At 39.9% G+C, this 20,960-nt stretch overlaps 1 protein-coding gene across 3 annotated transcripts; it reads left to right on the top strand.

Annotated features, from left to right (window-relative positions):
* The first annotated feature begins 6,604 nt into the window (after positions 1-6,604).
* On the top strand, positions 6,605-19,962 carry LOC112164559. 3 transcript variants are annotated; one of them, XM_024300788.2, is made up of 12 exons: positions 6,605-7,320; positions 7,423-7,620; positions 8,298-8,382; positions 8,552-8,614; positions 9,999-10,156; positions 10,365-10,437; positions 10,544-10,603; positions 11,301-11,411; positions 11,518-12,254; positions 12,357-15,155; positions 16,271-19,054; positions 19,554-19,962. In XM_024300788.2, exons 1-12 carry the CDS (start codon positions 6,761-6,763, stop codon positions 19,609-19,611), a joined length of 7,686 nt encoding a protein of 2,561 aa, XP_024156556.1. In that variant the 5' UTR covers positions 6,605-6,760; the 3' UTR covers positions 19,612-19,962. The 3 variants fall into 3 exon arrangements, with proteins under 3 accessions (XP_024156556.1, XP_024156555.1, XP_024156557.1); XM_024300787.2 differs by having other exon boundaries at positions 19,548-19,962; XM_024300789.2 differs by lacking the exons at positions 6,605-7,320; positions 7,423-7,620; positions 8,298-8,382 and having other exon boundaries at positions 8,549-8,682; positions 19,548-19,962.
* Positions 19,963-20,960: the final 998 nt, after the last annotated feature.

The following is a 20,960-nucleotide window of genomic DNA, read 5'->3' as shown; positions in this document are numbered from 1 at the left end:
ATTATCTTGCTGACCTTAGTCCCATTCATTTCTGCTATGATATACAAAGGTCGCATGTGTTGCACCATGGCGGGTGTGGGTCTTGTGAAGCTCATGAAGAAACCCATGCTGTTAGCATCATCAGTCTTAAGGAACAATGCTTCTTTCACCTGCGTTGTTGCGGCTGAAGTGATTTGCAACTGCTGTTCTCCAATCGCGTCAGCTTCTACATATTCCTGCTCAGCTACTGGTAAGGCATACTTAGCAGGGAGCACATAAACCATATTGCAAGAGGTATTCACCATTTCTGTTTCATCCATGTTATCATCAAGATTGAGCTTGGGTTCATCTGCTGGGATATCGGCGTTGAACCGTTTAACCATGAAAGCAACCAATGATTCCTCTGCGGGGATCACCACCTTGGCTTATTCGTGCTCCTGTACAATGGAAACCTGGTTCAGTGATTCAAAAATTTGTTTTGCCGCTGGCACTTCCTCTGGGAGAGCGACCACCAAGCTTTGAACTTTCTTCACAATTGCGGACCGATTGTCTTTGCCCCCCAGCCTGTCAAAGATGGAAGGCTCGCTATTTCTTTCTTCCCGAGATACTCTCCGCCAAACATTGACTTTACGAGCTAGCGGCGGTTCTTGCCTCGCGGGAACTAGGGACTTCTCCTGAGAGCTGCTCTTGGGGGCACGTGGCTTTTGCTCTTTGTGTGATACCTTGGGCTGTTGTTTCTGAACTTGCGGGGAAACGAATCTCTTGGAGGCCAGTGCCTCCAATTGTCTCTGATACTCTTCTGGAGGTTTCAGTAATTGCGATGGTTTGATCAGTCCTTGATCTAGTGCTTCCAAGGTTCGCTTTGCTTCTCCAAACCTCCGCTGGAGTTTTCTCTTCCTTGAAGAGCTCATCTCCACTGCCTTGCCCTTCTTCTATGTATACCATCTCCCTTCTTTGATGGAGGACGTCGACACTAGCGGAATGTAAGGTCTGGTTAAAACCCCTTGCCGCTTATCTACTTGCTCTTCTTCCCTCGAGGTCTTCAACTTTTTGAATAAGTTTGAGTCCCTTGGAGAAAGAGTTTCTGAACCACTGTATACTCTTGGGCTGCATGGTTGGAAGTTTCTAGAGGATGATACTAACCATATTGGCGGTAGAGATCCAAAGCGGATAGTCTGGTATGTTTCCTCATCTAGGGCTTAAGTGTCACATTCTTCCTTGCACCGCGAGCATAGGATGATGGGTAAACGAGTCTTGGATTCCTGCTTCATGACTTTGTCTCCAACCCTTTTCAAATCCATAGCCGCATGGTCTGGACTTTGATTCTGCTGATCTTTTTCACCCCATACCACGTCCACCATATTGATGCCGGTATCTGGGAAGGGATCTAGGTCCACCAACGCTGCTGCTGTTTTCGGTGCCTCTACTTGCAAACTACCATTATTTAACCAGATTTGGATCTGATCCTTCAGCTTAACACAATCGGCTGTATTATGATTCAACATATTATGGAGTTTGCAGTATTTCTTCCCCCTTAGCTGCTCTGGTTTGGGAAATGGGCCGAAGTCAGTTTTCACCATCTTCGCGGCGATCATTTCATCCAAGATTTCATGCGCTTTGTTCGCGTCGTAAGTATAACTTGCGAACTTTGGTTTGGTGAAAACCACCGACTTGAGCTTCACCGGCTCTTTGCATAGCTTCAGTTGCTTTAACGTTGAAGCCTTTTTCCCTGTGAGTTCCAGGGCAGCTATCTCATCTTCTTCAGACTCATCAGCCTCTGCTGTACTAGATTCCTCACTCTTGTAGTAAGGATCAAAGGAACTGGATTGATGGCTGAGTGCAGCCACTATTCGGTGTTTCCCTGGGATGTATGTCCCCTTCGAGGCGTTTTTCATAGCGTCCATCTCCCTGAGCAAGTGCTCGAAACTTCCTACTTCTGTGATCAGTTCCCCCATGGAATTGAACATGCTTCCATGCTGTTTTTTGCGTTGGCGGGGCTCTAAGCCTTTGATTGCCAATTTCAACAGTTCTTTCTCCGGCAGAATCACGTTCAACTTTCCTTTCTAGATCTGAAAGCACTGAAGGTACATGACAGCAGATTCAGTTGGCTGCTGAGCCATCTGAGTGAGTGAAGCCAGATCTACGTCCAACTCGATAGTCCCGAAGGTTTCCTTGAACAGCTTCTCCATCGCGGGCCAACTCGCAATTGATCCCGGTTGCATCTTAGTGAACCAGGTGAAGGCAGACCCCGATAAAGAAGTATCGAAGATGTTACACTTTAGATTGTCGTCATTCTAGTACTGGCCACACTGTACTCGAAACCTAACCAAATGGGTAGCGGCATTTTCGACTTCCTCTCCCAAGAAAGTAGAGAACGTAATGTTCTTATATCCCCTAGGATAAGGTGTCTGTGTAATATGCGGTGGGAAGGGCCCTTGGTAGGCCTCCTCCAGGTTAGGCCTCTGGTTCGTGGCCCTGATCATTGCTTCTACCTCCTCTCTCCTTATATATCTTGGATCAGGAGGAGGTGGGTGAACCACTGTATCATCAACTAGCCAGATCAGCGGTGGCGCCTGTGAAGCCTGATTAACCAAAGATATGTCGCCTCCATGGGTCGTTTTGTGTCGGGTTGACGTTTGCGACGTAAGACCCACTGCTAGCTGACCCTTTGTGGCTGTGGTGACCTTCGCTGGACTTTCAACCCTGTCGATACCATAATAACTTGCTGGAGGTGGATCGTGGTGCATGTATTCAACTCCGTCGCAGTCATATTGGGGAAACAGGCTATGACCAACAGAGGCCCCTTCATTGATTTTCAAAGTCCTGGTCCCTTGCGTGACTAATGACGTGGCGTTGTTCTTCCCACCTGTTGCCAGAGTAGTCTCTTTACCTCTGACTGATACGGCAGTAGCGGATGTGGCTGTACTGCCGCCGCTTGCTTTTTCTCGAGCATTTGGTGGTATGTACTTACCTGACCCTGTAGGTTGGCCGAGGGACCCTAGAATAGCATTGGGGTCCCCTAACACCTTATTCAGGACATCTCTTGCCTGATCCATCTCATTTTTTGCATGGCAACTTGGATCGCAGTATTGGATCCCTCACTGCGAATAGCCGCGACTTCTGTGAGAACTACCTTAGTCTGCGCAGCTTGGGCATTTATCAAGGTCACGAGCTGTTCATGTTGCTCCTGGGCTTGTCGTGACGTGTGGTCTATATGCCCTTGCAACAGCTCCGTATTGCGCTCCATCTCCAGCCTGACTTTCGTTATCAGATTGTTGGACATCCATCGCTGCTCCTCGAATCTTTTAGCCGTCTTTGCCCAGAATGTACTATTGTTTTTTCGCATGATGTTAAGTTGCGCTTCCAGGCTCGCGTTTTCTGGGATAGGGATGGGTACAAAAATATCCGCTCTCACCTCGTCCTCAGCCACCCTGGTGGCATCAAACACTCTTCCGGCCTCATTAGGCTGGACGGTGAGAACTGTCTCGCCCTCGGGCTGTTGACCTTCTCCTCGTTCGGTCGTCATCTCTATTGATGGCGTGTGGAGAGAAAATCTTTGAATTACTAATTCTTCTGAAAGACCACGACAGTCTGCACGCGTGTGCTGTCTGTAACTGGGGGTCTTATGTTTCAGGCAGTTGACGTAAACCTTTTGGTAAGGGTTATCGTCTGACTTCCCAATGGTGAATATCTGGCAGTATGCTGTATTGTATAAGTAGCTGAATTCAATAAGACTTTGTGAATCAAGGTTTAGACTTGCGGTCCAAGTATAGTCGCCTAGACACAAACTTTCTTTCAAATCCTTTGGGCAACCTTACTGAAATGGCCAGGTGGGGGAGGGCGAACAAAAGAGGTAGAATCCATTTTGGTATGAACTACTCCCACATAGTGGTTTAGGCCCATTTGCACGCACTTCTGGATTCAATAACCTGTTATGAACGTTGTCCCATTTCTAGACACCATTTCACATAGGCTATACTTACTAAGATGAGAAAGATCATAAGTGTGAAGACAGTTCAACAAGTGTTAATAAAAACCGCCCTTAACCTTAAGGGACCTGAACTAGGCACCAATAAGGAGTTTAGGTCAATATTAACAAAAGAGACTTCACCTATTCCGTTATGATTCACAACCCCTTACTAACCTCAATTTCTTAATAGTGGTGTGATTTACAGCTCACAGTATGTCCCACTAGGCGTGCCAAAATGTTTGTTTTGAAGCCCGGTGGTTGAATGTGCTTCAAGAGAAAAACTTATGATGTAGTCCCACTAGGCGTGCCAAAATGTTTGGCTCCAGTTTTGTTGCAGCTGATCAACAGTCTCTTTTCTTGTGCGGGCGTGCCAACACAGTCGGGTGCGGTCGTCGGGGGTGTCCCTTGACCTGACTTATGTCGAGCGATTGTAAACGAGGAGAGCACCAACCTCGTCGCGGGATTCTTTGTGCCTCGTGGCGAGGACTTTTGCTGAGCTTCTTGAAAATCACAATCGATACTCGATGTTGTAGATCGAGCAGAGCGAGAACCACTGGGAAGTGAGGAGAACTTGCTAAAGCGTGACTTTAGCTTGGCTGGGTTGCTAGGGCGTTACCCTTGCTTGGCTGGTTCTGTAACCGTTGTGGTTGCGGCACTACCGTCGGCTCCCGAGGAGACTAGGACCTAAGTACGTTGGCAGAGGGTTTGGTGGCACTGAAAGTCAGCTTCTGAGAAGACTAGGACTAGGAGTGTGATCACCGGTAAGAGAAAGAGAAGGAGAGGAGTTGCTCTTATAGAGGTTGCTCTAGAGAGAACTTAGATCATCTTAGAGATGTTTTGATGTACGTTGTGAATTTGTGTCTTGTGATGAATTTGTAACCTCTATTTATAGGCTACCATGCCAAAGCAGTTGGCATTAAACAAATGATAGTGGAGCATTAATTGGAGATAAGAAATGATTAATTTTGGAGATAAAGAGATAAAGAAGCATAATTGGAGATAAGGAATGATGAATTTTGGAGATAAGGAAGCACTTTCGGCTCCTTTATTCCTTCAATTATATCTCCATCAAGAATTCAGATTTTGACCGTGACTTCTTCATAACAAATGTTCCACTATGAGTGTAGATCATTCTGGTAAAATTTCAGAGCTTTTGGTATAGTGGTTGGGCCAGAAACGCTGCTGGACCTCTTACAGGTCCAGTTTTTCAGTTTTGCTTCTGTAGAAAATTGGGCTGATTGTTTGAAGGCTTTTCACTTGAAACTAGATCTTGCACTCTTCATAAGAAATTATCCTTTGGATGTCTAGTATTAATCTGGAAAGTTTCAACTTATTTGGATCTTGTTTGGTTAGTCTTCCGCCCCTCTTTCCTTGTTTAGCTCGGTTTCTCCTAGCCGAAGTAAGAAAATGTGCTAAAGTTGACTTTTCATTTCCATGCTTCCATCATTTCATTTTCTTACAGCTCGCATAATTCTCTATAGTAGGCTTTATTTAGCCTCTAAATAATATATTTCGAACTTGTCGACAATATATAGCTTGAGCCACTGACATTGGCTCAATTTCTCCAACACATGCCTTGTCAGGCCAAAATGCTCATTTTGGGTCCAAACAGTAATTATGTTTATATAAATAGATTCAGTGTGTTCACCCACTTCATCAAGTTTTTTCTTAATTTTAAAAGTTATCTGTTATTGTTAAAGTATTATATCCTGCCTTTATCCTGTACTTACTTTAAGATCAGATTTTCAGATTCTTAAGAAAATTTGCCTCAGTTTAGGATAAAAACAAGCAGCAGTGATTACACCTGTTAAAGTAATCGTTAGGCAGGGAGCCGTTAGGTGAAAAACTTGGGCATGTTGAAGGCTAGTTTTGTTTTTCTCAGAAATTGGAACAGGTTTTTCTAAGAAAATGTAAGTTTGGACTCAAAAGTCAGCATATGATACACTAGGTACTACTTTAGAAAGAACTACCCTTATGAGTCTTTTCCCCTAAAATTTGTGTAAATGAGCAAAATACAAGGATGATGGATTGACTGGGCAAAATACCCTGAAATTTTGGGCAAACAGGCACAACCCCAAAATTTATTTTAGCAGCAATTGCTAAATAGTTTGAAGTGGCAAACTTCATTTCATATAACAACCAAACCGAATAGAACCAAATCTGCAAACCAGCAAGGTAAAGTTAATTTTTTTGAATGAATATCATATCGATATATTGATAACTCAAGTCAGAAAGGGTCATTACATATCCTCCATCTACAGACATAGGGTAGATAAAGAGTCTGTGGTAGTAGCACAATGAATAGTGTAAGGGAAATGAAATTTAAAGATAGATAGATATATATATATATATATATATATATTTTATCTAAAGCAGAGTTCCGCTTTGAAATTAAAGTGTGAACTTCGAGTTTTGGGTGGCTTTTCGGTCGCATATCCACATCTCAACCGTTTAGTTTTTAAGTACTAGTGTATAGATTATCTGTGCAAATTTCAGCTAAATTGATAATATCTAACTGACTTAAACCAATCAACAGACTCAATCTGTCAACCTGAATCGTACTATCTGTAAGATAGTAATCAATCCAACACGTTGCTCTCTATTTAAAAGGAGCAAGGACTAGTTGCTCTCTATTTAATTGAAGACACGATAAGATAAGAATATAGACAATAATGCAACACGTTGAGTAAACAAAGACGCGATAAGATTTGGAGCTTTTTATTCAGAGAGTCGATTTAGATAGTCTCTTTTCCATTATTCCTCTTGCTTTTGGTTTCTTTGCCACCTCGATTTTTCTTCTGGTTGTTTTCAATGGCCTTGGTCGCTCGAAGATCTGATCCGAAGGAAGAGATGCATTCGATGGACTGGTTCTCTCGAAGATCTGATGCATTCAATTGGTTTCCGATGCATCAGCCTTCATCAGTTGTTGAGTGGGAGTATGACGTGTATTTGAGTTTCAGGGCTGTAGATACTCAATGGGGTTTTACATTGCATTTATACGATTGGCTGCAAAAGGGAGGAATCACAACATTCATGGATGATTCAGATTTTGAAGCAGGGGATGTTATTGCTCCCGCTCTCCTAAAGGCAATTGAAGGATCAAGTTTCGCAATTGTTGTTCTGTCCAAAAATTATGCTTCTTCTGCTTGGTGTTTGGATGAACTTACAGCGATTTGTCAGTCCATGGAGGAAATTCTTCCAGTTTTTTATAAGGTCAAGCCTAGTGATGTAAGAAATCAAAAGGGGAGTTTTCAAGATGCTTTCGCCAAGCATGAAAGCTCTGGGCGATACGGATCAGAGAAGGTGAAGCAGTGGAGAGATGCTTTAACAAAAGTGGCCAATTTGTCTGGGTGGGATACACGGGATTACGAGTAAGCATCATGAGAGTAGCTATGTCAATATATTACCAAGAGTTATACTTTGTGCTTATTAATATAGCTGACCATTATTTGACCCTCAATTCTTCCTTGTAGCACTGAGAAGGGACTTGTCCAAGACATTGTGGAATCTGTGTACAGTAAACTACAACCTGTTGTGGTATCCCAGAGGCCTGACTTGACAAAAATTCTAGGCACATTGGCGGGGCGGAGTGGGTATTCTACTGTCACTACTTGGGAAAAGGGTGATTTTCTCGGCAACGGCTCTTTCGGGTCTGTGTATGAAGGAATTTAGTAAGTGCTGCTCAAAACTCATTTTAGCTGCTTAGTTATGAATGCTCAATCTTGGAGATGTCTTAAAATTCATTATCTTGCATTGCTTGAGGTCGGAGTTGTTCAATTGTATACAGATCTCGTTTCTCTAGTTCACAGTTATCTCTACATTTAGGATTAGGTGGATTGAATGGTAAACCCAAGCCTGTGAAGGGTCGAAACTTCAATATGTGATGCGATATAACCAGTATTTTAGGGTGATTGATAAACTCAAGTGAGGGAAGAAGATAGATAAACTCAGTGGACTTAGTGATATAGTGATGAAAAGACCAGCTCTGCGCAGTGTGAAGAGGAAGTTTGAACCTTCCATGCTCTAGCTAGGCCCGTTATGAGACTATTGAGCCTTTGTGGTATCTCTTATATTTTAATAGGGGAGTGAGGACGCCTATCCACTTGTCCCTTTTATGCTTGCAACTTCTGCAGTATCTTACTTCCATGGATAAAATCCTTGTTCCCTTATGGCCTTATGAAAAATTTATAACTGTATTAAAGTGAATTTTTCTTTGTCTCCAGTGCACTTATATACTAACAAATTTTCTCATATAATGTTTATTAAAAGAGTGGTTCCACGTTTTCATCTTTTCTTTAGCTCTGATATTTTCAAGATCTTTGCTGAATATGATTTTGCTCTGTTTCAGTAACGGATGCTTCTTTGCTGTCAAGGAAGTTTCCTTGCTTGATCAAGGAAGCCTGGGGAGGCAAAGAGTTTCTCAACTTGAACAGGTGACATTGGCTTGTATGTCATGTTATGTCCTGAAATTGCATGTCCCTGATATTAACTATTACTTAATTGACTCGGTGATCGTATACCGGTAGGGTCTACCTTGTTTTTTGTTCCTTGCTGAGATGCTCTTCTTCTCATTGTCTGTTTTTGTTTTTGTTTTTCTTCCAGGAGATTGCTCTTCTGAGTCAATTTGAACATGAGAACATAGTTCAGTATTATGGCACAGAAAAGGTACCCATTATTCTATAGTCTATTCCCATGGATGGTTATTTGGCTATGCTATGAACTTTTCTACAATAGTAAGTACTCATGGATTTCCAAAATTCCGTTCATGATATGATATTGCTACTTTGCTACAGATTCATGTAATGATATGTAGAGGCTGGCTTTTATTTGAAACTTATTGACATGACATTGATGATCTTTGATGCTGGTCTGCACATTCCTTTAATGTACAGATTAGAGTATGAAATAATCACAAACAGATGTATATTTTACCTTTCTGTCACAGGATTTATTTTATGCAGTTAGCATCTTTGTTAATTTATTTTTTCCCACATACAAACTCACTGTAGGTAATTGTAAACATGCTTGTCCCCACTGTTAAGCATTTATTTGAGGGGTTACCTTATCATCTAGTGTCCATACCTATGATGCACGGATACGGCAATTTGGCCTTGTATCCCGTATCGATCCGGGATACGGGTACGATACGGCTTGGATACGCGGACCCGGATTGGATACGGTTTGGATACGTCCGTATCCTTTGCGGATACGTAGTATGTAAATAAACCGGATACGCCGCTTGGTCGTTCACTTCTCTTCTCCTTTCTTCACAAGTCACAGACTACAGATCAATCAGACTTGTTCTTCTCTTCTCCTCTTCTTCGATTCACCTGGGGCTTGGAGTTTGGAGCTTCAATTAGGCTCGCTTCGTTACGTTCTCCCCTCTCTTCTTCTTACCCATATGAATTTGATTGCTTCTGTGATGGTACAAGTTCTTCGATTGGTTTTAAGGGTGTGATGCTTTCATGGGTTTGATGATAAAAGGATAAGGATGAAAGGATTTATGGGTTTGATTTCTTCGATTCGACCAGAAAGGTCTGATGGTTCTGGTTTTTTTTTTTTTGATGACAATCTGATGGTTCTGATGGTTTTATGGGTTTGATGCTAAAACGATAAGGATATTTTAATACCTTGATAAAAAATATTAGTTGTTGCCACTCATCACTAGTATGTTAGGAAGAAGATAAGTATAAATATATATATATATATATAAATATTATATATTATTTAATTGACGTATCCTTCTGGTACCCGTATCCAACTATATTTAAGATTTGTCGTATCCACATATCCGATCGTATCGTATCCAGATACTCGTACCCGTATCGGTGCTTCTTAGGTCCATACTATATAATACTTCAGTTTGAGTCCAATAGTATGAGGAACTCGTTGTATCAATACTAGCATGTGTATTTGTTGTGAAGCAGTTACATTTATTTATTCAGTATTGATTTTTCATAGCTCTTATCCCTGTGAATCAAAGCTCTATATCTTTATATTATTTGTGAGCACCATTATATCATTTATATTTCCTGATTGGTCTTTGCAGGATGAATCAAAGCTCTATATCTATATGGAACTTGTAACCAAAGGCTCCCTTCAAAAGCTATATCAGATTCACCATCTTACAGATTCGCATGTCTCTGTATACACTAGACAGATCTTGCAAGGTCTGAAGTATCTTCACGACCGAAAAGTGATTCACAGGTAACTCATGTGACATATGTATATTTATGTGAAAATTATGGTTTTGGCTGTATTGATCTCAGAATATTGTGAAGTCCCACCAATGAGCCATAATTATGTGAGGATTCATTCGAAAAAACTGAGAAAACAAATTGGCGCACCATCACAATGTTCCTGATCATCCTTCGCCTGGTACATCTATTCTCATCTCTGTGTTTCTTGTATTCAGGGACATTAGATGTGCAAATCTTTTGGTGCATGCTAATGGATCTGTGAAGCTTGCAGACTTTGGATTGTCAAAGGTTTGTCTTCCATTCCCCAAATTCAATTGTATTTTATTGTTTGCAGTAGTTTCCACAAGGTTGTGAATTATTTCTCCTTATACTGTGTGTTGCGTCCTCTTTCCAGACTATCAAAATGAATGACATAAAATCTTGCCAAGGAACTGCATACTGGATGGCACCTGAGGTTTGCCTTTGTACTTTTGAATTTAAAATTTTGTATTAGTTTGTGTGCTTATGAGCTCTGTTATTGGAGGACATGCCTATAATACTTTCAAATCAATCACTTGTGTCTTATTCTACTGCCATCGCTGATAAATATGGTGATCCTTGTAGGATGACTTTCACGAATGATTCTTGCTTCTTGAACTCTAACAGAATTGTTGGTAGTTGCTTTGGTTAGGTTGTTGGATTCCAAATATAACATTTATTAGAAACAGAGGATATTGGTAAACAATTGGCTGGAGGAATCAGTAAAATGATATAACTTGATATAACTTTTTATATTCTATTTCTACCATAACACAAAATCAAATTTGAAATACAAGAAGATGGGAATTATAAAGTGGGCAATGTAATGACATGTATTTTTCTTAAGGCTAGATAGCTTTATAGGCTGATGGATGTTTGTGGTTGTTTGGGATGGGATTTTGGTTGTAGGTATCTTGCAATCTGAATCGTTCCAGCTTCTATTTTTCCTTTGTATCATATGAATTATCTTTTTCTAGCATTTAGGTGATGTCTTGGCTTTTGCAAATTTGAAAAGGTGCAAGACACTTATACATTACCAGTTTATTGACCAAAACGCTGCGTATGATGATTCTAGCATGTAGTACGTTGTGTCCACTTTTTTAGGATTTCTTAGCCAAGCTATTATTGTGCAGGTTGTTAATCATAAGAGTCAAGGTTATGGCCTTCCAGCTGATATATGGAGTCTTGGATGTACTGTGTTGGAGATGTTAACTGGGATGGTTCCATACTCTAATCTCGAATGGGTTTGTGCCATTTTCATTAGACTCTTTATGGTTCAGAATGACTAGACTATTTATCTCTTCAACCTCTATTTTGTTTGGATAACATTATCTCTTCTTCTTTAAACAGATGCAGGCATTATGGAAAATTGGAAAGGGGGACCCCCCTCTGGTTCCTGATTCTCTTTCAAGAGAGGCACAACATTTCATCCATCTATGCTTAAAAGTTAAGCCAGATGATCGTCCCACTGCTGCTCAGCTTTTAGAACATCCATTTGTAAATAAGCCCCTTCCTCCCACGTCTTCTGGATTAGTATCTCCTTACAATCACTACGGGCACCGTTATGCCTCGGTTCCTCGAAAAACTGCTGCATCTCTTCCTTCATCAGTTGAATCATCATCATCGTCAGCTCGTCCGTGGATCTATGATGTGTTTTTGAGTTGCAGAGGTGAAGATGCTGTAAGGGGTTTTACATTACATTTATACGATCGGCTGCAAAAGAGAGGAATCACAACATTCATGGATGATCTAGATCTTCAAGTAGGGGATGATGTTTCTCCCACTCTCCTAGAGGCAATTGAAGGATCAAGGTTCACAATTGTTGTTCTGTCTCAAAATTATGCTTATTCTGCTTGGTGTTTGGATGAACTTACAAAGATTTGTGAGTTCATGGAGAGCGCCTACAGAATTCTTCCAGTTTTTTATGATGTCGACCCTAATGATGTAAGAAATCAAAAGGGGAGTTTTCAAGATGCTTTCACCAAGCATGAAAGGTCTGGCCGATACGAACCAAAGAAGGTCCAGCTGTGGAGAGATGCTTTAAGAAGAACGGCCAATTTGACCGGGTGGGATACAAGGAATTACATGTAAGCATCATGAGAGTAGCTATCTCAATATATTACCAAGAGTTATACTTTGTGCTTATTAATATAGCTGACCATTATTTGACCCTTAATTCTTCCTTGTAGCACTGAGAGTAAATGTGTCGAAGACATTGTGGAATATGTGTGGAGGAAAGTACAATCTGTTTTGGAAGTCAAAAAAGTACAACCTATTGAAATCACTACGGGAGGTTTTGAAGTATTTGAAGCAACAAGAAAAGCCATGGATGAGGTTATGGAGGTGCTAAAAGATGACGAGGTCACTGCCATTGGTGTCTACGGCATGGGAGGTGTCGGCAAGACAACCTTGGTAAAACATATTGCTGAACAATCCTGCAAAAATGGGACTTTTAATCATGTGATTATGGCTGTTGTATCCCAACGCCCCAACTTCCAAAGAATTCAACACACATTGATAGAGCTGTTGGGCATTAAATTGGAGGAATCAGAATTTGGAAGAGCTGCTACATTGCATAAGGACATGTTGAGAAGAGAAAAACTCCTTATTATCTTGGACGATGTTTGGGAGAGCATAGAGTTGTCAAAGATAGGGATTCCCAGCTACATGGAGCTTCAAAAGTGCAAGTCCAAAGTTCTACTCACTACAAGGATGATGAATATCTGTCATGTCATGAGATGCCAAAGCATGATCAACCTCAGTATCCTATCAAAAGATGATTCTTGGACCTTGTTTGTGAGAAATGCAGGGAGGTCTTTTGAATCGACCACTTTCGAGGGTGTGGCAAAGAATGTAGCTGGAGAATGTGCTGGTCTGCCAATTGCATTGAGAGCAGTTGCAAGGGCACTCGGAGATAAGAATCTGCAGGAATGGGAAAAAGCAGCTCAACAACTACAGAAGTCGCAATCTGCCAACTCTTTACATGAAGATGATGCATTCAGATGTATAAAATTAAGCTATGATTACTTGAAAGATGAAGATTCCAAGTCATGCTTCTTGCTTTGTTGCCTATTTCCTGAAGGCTATGACATCCCAACCGGAGACTTGTTCAAGTATGCAACTGGGAAAGGATTGTTTCGAGATGCTGACACAATCGAAGAAGCCAGAGGAACAGCAGATTCAGTGGTCATGTACCTGAAAGATTCTAGCTTGCTTTTGGAAAGTGAAAAAAATGGATGCGTAAGGATGCATGATGTCATCCGGGCTACAGCCATCATGATTGCAAATTCTGAAGATGGGCATGGATTTTTGGTAATAGCTGGCTGTGGTTTAAAAGAGTGGCCACGTCAAGGGCATGAAGGCTACTCTGCAATCTCATTAATGAAAAATGATATCCAGAAGCTACCCGGAGAGCTGGTATGTCCAAAACTCCAGATTTTATTACTACAGCAGAATGCTGATTTAAATGAGATCCCAGAAACTTTTTTCCAAAGTCCTAATGAATTAAGGGTCTTAGATCTTAGCCTCACCAACATTACTGCACTTCCTCAATCATTCAGTCTCCTAATGAACCTCCAAGCTTTATATCTAGATTTTTGCCAGAGACTGATTGACTTTTCTGTACTCGGAAAACTAAAGAAGCTTGAGATTCTTAGTTTGAGAGGAAATGTTTTGAAAGAATTGTCGAGAGAAATAGGGAATCTGATCAATCTAAGGATGCTGGACATTACTGACGGAATTATTAGCAAAATTCCATCGAAAGTGATATCACAGTTGCATAGATTAGAAGAACTGTACATGCCATTTCGATTTGGGAATTGGGTCAGGAAGGTTGAAGGAGAAGGAGAAGAAACTGATATTGGCTTTGGTGAGGTAACTGGCTTATCATGTCTAAATATTTTGAAGGTTTCCCTATCTGCAAAATGCATACCTGAAAAGCTTATGTTTCGTCCCAATTGGTTGTTCTTTGATATTTGTATTAGAGGAGACACAAGCAGCAGAGACATTACGAGAGACATAAGTAATCAAGGCTCTCAACACAGTCATAAAGATTCAAGATCCTTGAGTCTTGACACAAGAATTAGTGCCTTACCAGCTTGGTTTGTCCGTGAGGTAACAGTCAAAACAGAGAAGCTACTGTATGTAAAGTGCAAATGGTTGAATAACATTCTTGTTGAATATCACCATGGGAGGTTACATATGCTGAAACATCTCTCTGTTATTGGTCCCAGTGAGAGCTTGGAAGAGCTGATGAATGCTATAACATGGGTTCCAGTTAAACCCGTGTTCGAGAACTTGGAAGAGTTGCATTTGGAGTGTGTGACTTCTTTGAAAGAGTTATGTGTTGGAAAATTACCACCTGGGTCTCTATACAATCTGAAGTTATTGAAGGTCCATTATTGTCCTAACTTGGGGAATATTCTTTTACCGTCAAAATTGTTACATAGATTGCCAAATCTGGAGAACATAATCTGTAGGGATATGTCTAGACTGGAACATGTGTTTGGATGTCAAGGGTTTGAGCCAGAGCAATCAAAACTGAGAGAGATGACCTTTATCAATCTACCTGCTATAAGAAACATATGTAACGGTCCAGCTCCACGTGCAATGTTCCAAGCTCTTAAAAGTTTGTTCATTTATCATTGCAACTTTCTAGGATGTCTCTTCTCGTTTGATACTGCTCAAGTTCTTTTTCAATTGGAAGACCTTTTTGTAGACAGTTGCCCTTTATTGGAAAGACTAATTGAAGTACGCACGGAAAGAGTGAACAACAAGAAGATCATTCTTCCAAAATTGAAGAACTTGGGTTTAGAGAAACTTCCTATATTGTACAGTGGAGGTGCTACTATTGATATCGATTGTCCTTCCTTGGAACACTTGTATGTGAAGGAGTGCCCCCAGTTTACAGCCTCTGCTTCTGACTTCCAGAGCAAGAACCAAGTCCAAGTCAACGATAAATTACATTACTTTGGTCTACTTGGCAGAAGGTATGTCAGACGTTGGCATAAACTTGCATCAGTTTCTTTTCTTTATCGTATAATTTGTCTTTCATTTTCTTGTTTTTCTTTTTCATTTAACAAAGTATGAAACGATTATCAAGATTGGTCGCCGCTAAGTCATGTTGGTTTTCTTAGGTCTTGTATATAATAGTGGCCATGCCATAATAAACAAATACAAAATGTTAATTATTATGTGTTAGTGCACCAGGAAATATAGAATTCCACATAATAAACAAATATATAAAAGCTTCTTATATGAATTAAAGATCCATTTCTTGTTTTTCTTTTTTAATATGAATTAAAAAAAAAAAAATATGAAACCTTACAGTTAGGAGTAGGAAAGAGTGGGTGTGAGACTGAAGAAAACATGGAGCCTCTGTCTTGTTCCACTGTGTTCTTTTGACTTTATTTTAACAAATTACTTTTTTGGAAGTTTCAACATTTAAACATAATATTATACTAGAAAGTACAACCACACCTGATATGTGTGGCAGTGAGTGGTCGAAGGTTGTTTTGCTTTTAATTTTTGATTTACTTTTCATCATGTGTTTATTGCATTTCACATTTTTGTCCCTCATGAATTGTTAGTAATGGTTTCTTTTACTCTTCAAGTGAAATTAAGGTTAAAAAAAAAAAATATTGAATATGAATGAAAAAGTGTCTTCTCATTTTAGAGGGGGAGAGAGATTTCTCCATCAAACAAATCTTAAACAACCTTCTGTTTCATTCTTGATTCTTAATTTTCATTTGTAATGATCAACCATTCTTCTTTTTCAATCCTCTCTCTATTCCAAACATCCTAAATCTTGTATAATTCCCAATAATACACCTCTATCCTGCCCACATCTTTCATCTTTACCAATTGATCTCTCAGCTGCAAATTTGATTGAGGTGCCAATACTCAGCCAACCTTCTACTGTGAGACAACCTGGCTTAGTGTTGATGCAATGTTTCAATGGGGCATGTTTTTGGGAAGTCTAAATGCCATTATTCATATAGCCGTTAATTCATAAACTGTCTTTATTACCAAGAGTTGTAGTTGTGATCTTGGGTTTATTGTTGATATACCTGATTATTATTTAAACCTTAATTCATCTTTGTAGGACTGAAAGACAACACATTGAAGCCATTGCAGAATCTGTGTTCAGTACATTACGACCTATTGAAACTGAGTTTACAATGCCCATGGGAGATTTTCAAGCATTTGAAGCAACAAGACAGGCCATGAATAAGGTTATGAAGGCACTAGAAGCTGATGAGGTCACAGCCATTGGGGTCTACGGAATGGGAGGAGTTGGAAAATCAACCATGGTTGAACGTGTTTGTGCAGAAGTTCGGGATAATGGGATGTTTCATCAGGTGATTTCGGCTGTTGTATCCCAAAACCCTGACTTGAGAAAAATTCAAGGCACATTGGCAGATATGTTGGGCTTTATATTTGAGGAGGAAACAGAAATTGGAAGAGCTCGTAGATTGATGCAGAGGATAAGGAGAGGAAATAGGATCCTTGTAATCTTGGACAACATTTGGGAGAGAATAGATTTGTTAAACATAGGAATTCCCAGCTACTACGAGCTTCAAAGATGCAATTCCAAAGTCCTACTCATCACAAGGACAGAAAATGTCTGTCATGCCATGGAGTGCCAATCAAACATTTCTCTTGATGTCTTATCAGAAGAAGATTCTTGGACCTTATTTGTGAACAAAGCAAGAATGTCTTTTGAATCGACCAATTTGTGTGATGTTGCAAAGAAGGTAGCTAGAGCATGTGCTGGTCTTCCAGTTGCGTTGATAGCAGTTGCGAAGGCACTTGGTGATAAGTGTTTGGATGACTGGAAGGAAGCGGCTAGACGACTAGAGGCTTCGCAACCTGCCAACCTTGAAGATGGGAAAGTTGTCTTCAATTGTATAAAATTAAGCTATGATTTCTTGATATCTGATGATGCCAGGTCATTCTTCTTGCTTTGTTGCCTCTTCCCAGAAGACTATGATATCCAAATTGAAGAGTTGTTAAAGTATGGGATGGGGAAAGGATTGTTTCAAGATTCCTGCACAATGCAAGATGCCAGAGTAACTGCACATTTGGTGGTCAAGTACCTTAAAGATTGTAGCTTGCTTTTGGAAACTGAACAGGACGGATGTGTAAAGATGCATGATGTCATTCGGGATGTGGCCATAAGGATTTCGTGGTCTGAGGATGGCCCACTGTTTTTTGTACAAGCTGGTTGTCAATTAAAGGAATGGCCAAGTATTAGTGCACATGAAGGCTACTCTGCTATTTCACTAATTATGAGTAAAATTTGCATGCTTCCTGAAGAGTTGGTATGTCCGAAACTCCTTATTTTGTTTTTGCAAAGTAATGTTTGGTTGAATGAGATCCCAGAATATTTCTTTCAAAGTCTGAATGTGTTGAGGGTATTAGATCTAAGCCGAACCAGAATTTCTTTTCTACCCACATCATTCAATACCTTGATCAACCTCCAGACCTTGTATCTAGATGGTTGCTTGTCAACCATAGAAAACATATCCATACTCGGAAAATTGAAAAAACTTGAGATTCTTAGTATGAGAGAACTTCCTCTTGTGGAACTGCCAAAAGAAATCGGAGATTTGAGCCATCTAAGGATGTTAGACATCACTGGTGATTATGTTGATAATGTTCCATCTGAAGTGATATGCAACCTTAATTTGTTAGAGGAACTATACATGCAGTGTAATTTTGCAGACTGGGGGAGTAAAGTTGAGGGAGCAGGAGAAGAAAATATTGTTGCGTTTGATGAGTTAACTGGCTTGTCATGTCTAAATGTTTTGAAGGTTTTCATATCTGATGCTAAATGTTTGCCTAAAGATGTGGAGGTTGAACCAAATTGGGTAAACTTTGATATTTGTATCAGCAGAGACCCATCCATCAGAAAAGTGTCCTTGGTTTCAAGTTCTTCACCCGCTTTTACAAGAGCCTTGACTCTTGATACAACCATCAATGCCTTACCAGGTTGGTTTATCAATGCGGTGACAATGAAAGCAGAGAAACTGCAGTACATAATGTGTTGGGGATTAGATAACATTCTTGTGGAATATGACTCTGGGAGATTACATGCACTGAAGTATTTATCTGTTATTGGGCCCAATGAGAACTTGAAAATATTGATGAACACAGTAACACGCTTTTGGAATGAACCAGTGTTTCAGAACTTGGAAGAGTTGCATCTCGTTCAAGTGGATTGCCTGAAGGAGTTATGTGCTGGTGAATTGCCACCTGGGTCTCTATGCAATCTCAGGTTACTGAAGGTGAAACATTGCTATGAATTGGTGGATGCACTCCTACCGTCACAGTTGCTGCAGAGATTACAAAATCTGGAAGAACTGATTTGTGAAGAGATAGATGAATTGGAATATGTTTTTGGATGTGAAGGGCTTGAGCCAGAACAAATGATATTGACACAATTGATGGAAATGAGATTGGAGAATCTAGGGAAACTAATAAAGATATGGAATGGTCCTGCTCCTTGTGCAATCTTCCAGAATCTTCAGAGTTTGGTAGTTTCCAGGTGCTTTGAACTGGAAAATCTCTTCACAGCTGATGTAGCTCAACGTCTTTTGCACTTGGAAGATCTTTCAGTGGAGCTTTGCCCAATGTTGGACAACATTATTGAAGCAAGTAAGGACACAGTGGATAACAAGATTGTTTTTCCAGAACTGAAGAACTTAACTTTGATAAAGCTTCCACAACTCACAAGGTTCTGCGGCAGTACAGGCAGTGCTATTAAGTGCCCTTTACTGGAATACTTGTATGTGGAGAGGTGCCCCCAGTTTTCAACACCTGACTTCCATAGCAGGAACAAAGTCGAACCCAAATATCCACAACGTTTGGACATTGTATTGAGAAGGTATGTCGCTGTACAGACCATTCTTCTTTTGCTTTTTTCTTAACAAAGTATGAAATGATGATCAACAATGGTCACCACCTGGGACATGTTGGTTTTTTTTTTTTTTGGCTGACTAGACATGTTGGTTTTCTTAGATCTTGTATATAATTCAATAATTGTGGCCATGCCATAATAAACAAATTCAGAAGGAAATAGAGTTCCCATAATAAACAATTATATAAAAGCTTCTTATTAAATAATACTAGCTTCTGGAATAATATTGGGACATTCTCCTGAGAAGGTATTTTGTTGTGTCATAAACTCCAATTGTCTTTTCTTTTTCATTCTGTTTGTCTTTCCGTTAGGGAGATCCTCTTCGATTTCTTAATGCTGATGGTCGTCTATTCAATTTTAGAGGACTTAAAAAACTGAGTTCAGAACTAGCTTATTCATTTTTCTTTGATATCATTCATGATGATTATTCAATTCGTCTTTTTCTATTTTTGGTTATAAGGGCCAGAGCAGAGAAAAGAAGAAAAATCAAATTCACTGAGGTCGTCCAAGAAGACAGTAAGTAGCTGCTTGAGGAGGAGGAGAGAGTTAGGACCCCATGGTCCTGCTGAAGACAATTTAGAGGGAATCAGCAATACTCCTGAAATATGCATGTAATGACAAAAGTGAACTTGGGCTCTGCAACCAAGAAGTACGGCACCAACTGGCATGGTGTTAGACATGCCCTTTTTGGCTGTATGTGGGTACAGAATAAGTGTAATTTTTCCCCTCGGTTTTTTACATATGCTTTGTTAATGATTCAATCATGAGGACAATAACTTGGACCAATAACTGTTTTATTTTTTTTGGGATCTTTTTGCCCTTTGCAGACATGTCATGTGAATTAGTATTATTATTTTCTAAAATTATTTCATATATCTCAAATTAGCATGTTGACATACCAATTTTTTTGGTAATTTTTAAAATCTTATTTTGCTTTGAGACAAAAAAAATCAACTGAAACGACACGGTTCATTTATTATAGTGCTGGGCTCGTGCCGGTCCATTTACTAAAACATTAAGTCCGGTCTAGCCCATGGCTCGAGCTCATATCGTGTTGGATCATGCTCGTATCGGGTTAATAAACGGTGCGTGCTCGTGCCATTTCATTATAAAACACGATTTAAAAAATTTAATTTGAGTAAATAACAATTGATTTATTTAACTATGTAGAAATTAAAATAAATAAAGTTTTACATTTTTCTTAATTTTTTTTTCATCAAAACATTTTTCTTAATCTTAGTTTTTAAAGATTAGTTTCTTAATAATTATATATATTCCACCATAAGATCTCAAAAATAAGTTGTTTATTATTATTATTATTTATTATTTTTTTTTTAGTAGAAGTATCAATTTCATTCAACGCAAGCTAGAAAGGCACGGAATGCATGTCATCTCTAGGGTTGGTTTAGGACGTGGTATGCTAGCACTACCCATTAGACAATCAGTGCTCACTTATTTTAAAGTGAGCGTATCAACTATGAAACATACATAGTAAATAGGCACCTAAAAACACAAAAAGTGCATTATTTCCGTACAAAAATAGGAATTAGGAAAGCAAAGAAAACCTAAGCTAATTAGAAGAGAAACAGTCCAACTTAATGCTCAATAGTTGACCTAGCCCAGCCTTTGCCATCTTGTGCAGACCGTCGGAGCACGGTGCCAGACACCACCAACATCCTAACCCTGTATAGATGCCATCAAGCCGTCGCCGCCTCCAGCTACTCCGGCTAAAGCCACCCCTTGAGATGGTGCCCCCGCATCGACCTCAGATATGCAGCAAAAAAATCTATCAAGTCTTCAAGCCAAAACTGTTCCAAAACCAAAGAGCATGCCCTAGATGCATCACCCATCTGGCAGCGACACCGCAACGTTA

Source organism: Rosa chinensis, chromosome 5 (assembly GCF_002994745.2).
Source record: "Rosa chinensis cultivar Old Blush chromosome 5, RchiOBHm-V2, whole genome shotgun sequence".
Taxonomy (NCBI): Eukaryota; Viridiplantae; Streptophyta; class Magnoliopsida; order Rosales; family Rosaceae; genus Rosa; species Rosa chinensis.
Note: the sequence above shows the minus strand (reverse complement) of the source record. Positions and strands in the feature narration are given on the sequence as shown.